Source organism: Urtica dioica, chromosome 4 (assembly GCF_054948205.1).
Source record: "Urtica dioica subsp. dioica isolate 48M chromosome 4, U.dioica_male_clone48M_v1_H2, whole genome shotgun sequence".
Taxonomy (NCBI): Eukaryota; Viridiplantae; Streptophyta; class Magnoliopsida; order Rosales; family Urticaceae; genus Urtica; species Urtica dioica.
This window is the reverse complement of record NC_142759.1, coordinates 13,122,785-13,129,487: the sequence shown is the minus strand read 5'-3', so window position 1 is coordinate 13,129,487 and position 6,703 is coordinate 13,122,785. Positions and strand designations below refer to the sequence as shown.

At 47.8% G+C, this 6,703-nt stretch overlaps 1 protein-coding gene across 1 annotated transcript; it reads right to left on the bottom strand.

Moving 5' to 3' along the window:
* Positions 1-1,500: 1,500 nt before the first annotated feature.
* Positions 1,501-1,974, bottom strand: LOC149400571 (uncharacterized). The gene has a single exon (XM_089610454.1). The coding sequence runs from the start codon at positions 1,972-1,974 to the stop codon at positions 1,501-1,503; it is 474 nt and encodes a 157-aa protein (XP_089466580.1).
* Positions 1,975-6,703: the final 4,729 nt, after the last annotated feature.

The following is a 6,703-nucleotide window of genomic DNA, read 5'->3' as shown; positions in this document are numbered from 1 at the left end:
GCACCTCTCTGCCCGCCTGCAAGAAGAAAAGACCGTTCCAACCCTTGATCTTCTCCCAGATTCGTTCTCTCACGTACTCGAAGAGCTCCTTCTTTTTCCGCCCTGTGAACGCGGGGTGGCCTAAGTAACGCTTATGGCAATCTGTTCTCCGAACTCCAAGAGTCTGAGCAAGGAGCTCTTCCTCATCCACTGTCTCAACGTGTTTACCAAAACACACGTCGGATTTCTGAAAATTTACCCGCTGACCTGACGCCGTAGAGTACACCCGGAGGGTCGTAGCCACAAAGTCGCACTCCTCCGGGCAAGCCTTAAAGATCATCAAACTATCGTCCGCAAACAGGAGGTGGAAAACACGGAGGTTTCCGAAGCGGACCCCACTGATCGATTCCGACTGATCTCCCGCTCGGAAAAGACTCGAGAGTCCCTCTGAACAGAAGAGGAAAAGGAAGGGAGAAAGCGGGTCACCTTGACGGAGACCTCTCTGCGGAATAACGTGGCCCCGAGTGGTCCCATTAATGTTAAAAGCGAAACGGACCGATGAGACACATCTCATAACTTTTTCAACCCACTTGGCCGAGTACCCAAGCCTCAACATGACCGTCTCCAGGTAAGACCACTCAACCCGGTCATAAGCCTTCGCCATGTCAAGCTTAAGGGACGCCCACCTCCCGTTACCAAACCTTCCTCTCTTCATCGTGTGAAGCGCCTTTAAACCCACCATAACATTGTCAAAGATAAGCCTTCCACCTACGAACGCACTCTGATTTTCTGAAATGGCCACGTGCATAGTGCCTTTGAGCCGATTCACAAGGCACTTAGCGACGATCTTATAGACAACGTTACATAGACTAATGGGCCTAAACTCGCTTACCCTCCAAGGCTCCTCATTCTTAGGAATAAGCGTGATAAGAGTATCGTTGATGCTCCCCAATTCTTTTCCTTCGTTGCGAATCCCAAGACACGTTTCCGACACCGATTCCCCTACCACGTCCCAATATCTCTGATAGAAAATCGCCGGGAAACCATCTTTTCCCGGGGCTTTGATAGGGTCCATCGAGTATAGCGCACTTCTCACTTCTGCAATCCCAAACGGTCGCTCAAGATCGCGATTCAACTATTCCGAGATCCTGGGCTGGATGCCATCGATCACTGCCTCGATATCCTGCTGAGACGGTCTCGCAGAGGTGAAGATGTCCTTGAAATATATGGAGATCACCTCTTCGATCTCCGTCCCGCTGCACCGCCAAGCCTCGCTCTCGTCAAATAGGCCACTGATGGTATTCCTCTTTCTCCTCGTCGTCGCCTTTCGTTGGAAGTACCTGGTATTCTTGTCTCCGTATTTCATCCAGGATGATCGACTCCTCTGCCTCCAAAACTGCTCTTCCTTATCCATCAGGGTATTCAACTGTCTCTCCTCCCGACGAAACGTATCCATGCAGAAATTTGGACCCGATCTGCCCGCCAGCTCCACGACCAACTTCTGTTTCTCAATCCGGTCCTTCATCCCCCTGTTTTCGCATACCCCCATCGAGCCAGGCCTTCTCTACACTTTCTGATTGAGTCCGTCATCGTCTGACTCCGGTCCCCCCCTCTGCCCCTGTCCCAAGTCCTCCTGATCACCTCATCGCACCCCGACTCCCCGCACCAAGCCTCCTCAAAGAAGAACCTCTTCGGTTTCCGGTTCCATCGCGTGTTTCCCAAACCCTCCGTACACAACAGGAGAGGCATGCAGTCAGAATACCAAAATCTGAGATGCTTTACGCTAGCTCGTGGGAAGAGGTCTCCCCAGTCGTGACTAGCAAGGCACCTGTCCAGACGCTCCTCGATCCCACCTCTCCGCCAAGTGAAGATATCTCCCTCAAAACCTAAGTCCTGAACATCACAACCCACGATCATCTCGCGAAACGCCGAAAGCTGACCCGGTCCCCTGTCACGGCCTCCCCTGATTTCAGCTTTCGTAGCCACTTCGATCATATCCCCTCAAACCAGCTAAGGACCCCTTTGGTTCCCACGTAGCCGGCGAAGAAGCTCCCACGTGTGTCTCCTCTGGGAGGCCACCGGGTCCCCATAAATTCCTAGGAACCTCCAAGATCTCCCATCCTCATCAATAAAGTCACCCTCGATATGATACCTCGACATTGTCCCAAGTAGAAACTTCACTGGCGTTTTCCAAAGTAACATCAAGCCTCCGCTCCTACCAAGACACTCCATAGTCACACACCCGTCAAAACCAAGCATAACTCTAACCCTCTCAACCCCTTCTTTCCTAAGCCTTGTCTCCGAGAGGAAGAGAAAGTCCGGCCTGTAGTCAATCACGTGGGACCTGAGGGCTCCCTTCGTCCTGGGGTTCCCTAACCCCTGGACGTTCCACGTAACGCCTATCATTGCGTTCGGCGGCCCTCACTCTTGAGGGACGCCGCTCTCTCAATCAAAACATCCTTAGTCAAATCCAAATCATCAGAAGCTCCTAAGGTACTACTATCCAATCCCGCCACTTCTAATACCCTCCCCCCTCCCCCCGTGACACCTGAAGAGAGACGATAGTTAGGGCAAGAGAAACTAACTTGGCTCGTCTGGGTAGTGGAGGAAAGCCCCGTCCTATTTTCTGAGAAGAGAATCCCCTCGCTGATCTCTCCGCCACCGGCTTCGAACATGCGCGCCATTTTCTTCACGCTGCCAATTCTCATCCCCTCGTTCGATTTCCTCTTACCGGGTCCGCCTTCGCTCTCTCCCGCCACCACATAGCTTGTCACCGTCAATTTTCCCGCCATCTTTGAGCCGCCCGTCTTGCCAGGTCTGGACCCAGGGGGTCGTGTCTTCGTGATCCCACTAGCTTCCTTGGTGGTAGCCAGCCCCAAAAGACCCTGGGCTGTCTGAGGAGGGGGCCCACCAGAGCCAAAATCCGGAGTGAGTTGGGGCCCAGGATGGACGCACTGGGTCACAAGGGAAGACCCAAAAATTAAAACCATTTCCCAAGTTTGCATTCCCATTCCATTTGGGCTTATCCTCCCTCAGCCCAGAAGGGTTGTCAAAGCCTCCCACAAAGTCAACATCCTCATGAGGGAGTGTAGGCCCCAGCTTGGGCGCAGAGCCTGCTGAGTCAACACGTATATTCTCCATCTCACCGACTCCCTCATTAAAGCACGTCCTTTCCTCAGAGGTATCAGTTTTTCCCTTTTTTCTAGAGAGCCTCACCTGCTCCAAAGAGACGTTGGCTCCAGTCCTCTCCAAATCCGCCCCAAATCCATCCTCTTTTTGCATAGGGCAGGTACTGCTTACCTCTTTCGGGCAAGGAATCCCGTAACCCAATGAGTTGCCCTTGTTCCGGGTGTGGAGTCGACGCGCCTCAACCTTCTTCTTCGTCGGACCCGGCGGTGGGGTACCCCCAGGCGGCGAACTGGCTCCGGGCGACGGAGTGGCAGATCCCCTCGTCTCAGCTCCCAGCGTCGTCATACCGGGCCTAGATTTACCCACCTCAGCACCAGCCATCGTCAGGCCAGTCGTCGGAGCCACACCCACCGTCGAAACGCCACCGGTCGTCGGAGTTGCAGGCCCAGATCCGGTCGCCTCGCTCGAGGCCCTAGCCGGTTCGGCCGCACCCACCTCCGCCACCGAGGCGCTCTCTTCCTGCGCCATGCCCTGAGACCCACTCGGCCCATCCCCGATCTCAGTCTCCATTGGTGTAGAGCTCCCATTCTCGGGCCGGTGAGTGTCCCTCATGCCTCGCGGCTCCGGTCTTCTCTCTTTCCCATGCCGGTTAATCCCACTAGTGCCCATATCTTCAACCCCTGTTTTGGTCGGTTCAGGGCTTGGTCTCGTCGGGCTTGGATCGGGCCCGCCTAACCTTTTTCCCGGAGCGATCTGGTCCCGTTAAACGTCCAAGTGCTAGAGCTCGACCTGTGAGGAGTCTCGCCATGCAGCCAAGCCCCGAAAGGTGCCTTCCCACCATTGTTCGTATCCTCTCCCTTGTCGTGGCACTCGGACTCGACATGCCCCAGCCGCCCATAGACGAAGCAGAAATCACCGAGCTTCTCGTAGCGAAAAGCGACCCAAGACTTCTCCTCTTCAGCACCAAGCTTGATGAAGATCCCCTTCCTTAGCGGCTGCCCGATATCGATGGCGATGCGGACCCGTATGAACTCGCCAAAGACCCGACCATCCTTGGTCTTCTCCACCTTAGGGGTACGGCCAATCTTTCCACCAATCAATTCTCCCATTCGCGCCGATCGATATTTGACAGGGATCCCGTGTAGCTGGACCCAGAACTCAACAAAACGAAACTCATCGCCACTGTCCTTCTCAATCTCAGGGTCGTTCAGGACCAGCAGAGATTTGTCAAAGGTCCAAGGTCCCGAGTCCCAAATACGTTTTTATCCGCTGACTTCTCAAAATGAAAGCAGAAGATTCCGCCCCCGTGGTCGCTAACCTCCAGCTTTCCGTTAGTTCGCCATACGGTCGCCATAACCGATTTGAGCGCACTTCTATTGAAGCCTTTTCTCCTTAGTAACTTCCCCAGAAGACAATTGGAAAAATCAACAGCAGAGTTAACTAGCTCTTCCTCGTCAAAAACCAAAACCTCCCATTCGTCTTCCTCCTCGAGACCTAGCTCCGACCACTTATCGCACAAGTCTTCCATCCTCACAGGAGACGAAGAGGCCACGGCAATAGACTCAGACCACCCTCCAGAAAGAGAGCTCCACTGAGAGAAAGTTTAAAAAGATACTTATTTGGATTGGCCGACTTGTAATATATTGATGTGATTAGGTATGAGTATGGTCAAAATTTGTAGTTTGCATTTTCATAAGTAAATTAATAACTTGAGTTTATTTAATTGATACATATATATCCCTCGAAACTCATTCTTTCAAATTTTTTATTCTAATGAACTCATAACTAAACCATGACACTTTCTGAAATCTCATCGAATCGCGGATGACAATTTTTTTTTTTTTTTTCATTAATGCTTTTATACATGCTAAAACTATTAAAACGACTGGAAAGAATGGACCGGTACCGATTGACTCATCAAGTAATGGGCACTGGAAGGTTTTGTTTTGAATTTTTTTTTCAGTTGAAGTCTTACATAGTTTTGAATATAGATTGAAGGATCACAACTTTAGGCTATTTTGTTGTTTTTCAGACTAGTTCAATGATATTAATTTAAGAGTGGACCTAAAAATGAAGGGTGACTATTGTTTAATTTACAGCACGTTTTTTTAATTTTTTTTTTAACGTATTGTTAAGCAGCTTTTTGGATCTATCATTTGTGGACACGTGGCATTGTGTGCTTGGAATAGTCACATGCCTAATCTGTTGTCAATGGTGCCCACAAGAAGAGTTGTAGTCTTTATTTTATACATTTGATGTAATAAAGTCTCATGAAGACTCTTGCTTGTAATTGCTTATTCATTAATAAAAAGTTGAAACGTTCATTCATTCCTCATTCTCTGTTTGAAGCTTTATGATAAAACATTAGTCTTTAGTCCATAAACAAACTTAACAACTTACGAAGAGACAAATGTAGATTTGCATAAACAAACTCTTCGTAGTTTGCTTAAAACGATATATTCGCAATCTAAGGGTCAAAGGACTATTGACCTCAGTACGATTGTTAGGAGACTCTATATTTCTTCTAGGTATCTTCCGAAGGTACTGAATTGACCAGTGTACTTCTAGAGACAAAATAAGAATAAACCATTTAACCTCTTATGTCTCAAAGTCACTACGTATGAATTGCATCGTGCTTACCTTAATCTTGAAATGAAACATGCCATTTCACAGCTTACGTATTCTCATTTGAGAAAGTCAGAGTTCGGACTCACTATGTGATTATTGGTGAAGTACTGAGTTGTGAGAATGTCATGAGTAACTTTGTGAAGTTCTCATAGATATGGAATTCATGTACAAGATTGCTGAAATGCAATGTATATCACCTCATGCTTTGTTCCTTGGAGTGTGAATAAATGAACTAGCCAGTGTCCAAATTGAGTCCTGACTCTTTTGGATGAAACAATGTGACTTGTTAGATCCTCGTCAATACATTGTTTCTAACTTATTCACAAGCGACAAATGAGTAGAGGAAATAACAGCTAGAAGGGTAAAATGGTAATTTTGTAAATCCCGACTAGCTGATGATATTCATGAAGGGTATACATAGATAATATTCAGTAGATCCGCTCATCATAATTTGGTTGAATTCTTGAGTAGAAAATAAATTCATTTGAACCGAGAGATTTTCAGTGTCAACTCTTTAGTGGAGTCAGTTGACATTAAGCTAAACTTGGAAAAGGTTTGTGAACTTTTGAGTCCAAGTATTTAGCTCAAGCTTTGTTCATTTGGATCCATGAGGTCACTGTCACAAATCACATCGAGTAGGAATAGTTAAACTAGAAGCTAAGTCAAAACAAAAACGAGACAAGTTTTACGAAAATTGTCAAAAGGGTATTTTTGTCTTTTGAGACATAGGATGAAATGAATGTCAATAAATTTTTTGACATGGTCATTTGATGACATGCATGACTCGGCCAAAATTAGATTTATTGGGCCTTGTGGATTAATTTCATTTCATAAGAATTTTATTGAAAATTCTTAATGGGCCTTTTTCATGTTGTCAAGAACAAATGAAGGAACTTCTAGAAGCCCCTTCTAGAGAGCATATGGGCGCCTACTACCTAAGAGAAAAGAGAGAATATTTTATGCATAA

Excerpts from the sequence above, each read along its gene's own strand:
- LOC149400571 (XM_089610454.1), bottom strand. The coding sequence starts at position 1,974 with ATGATCGAAGTGGCTACGAAAGCTGAAATCAGGGGAGGCCGTGACAGG.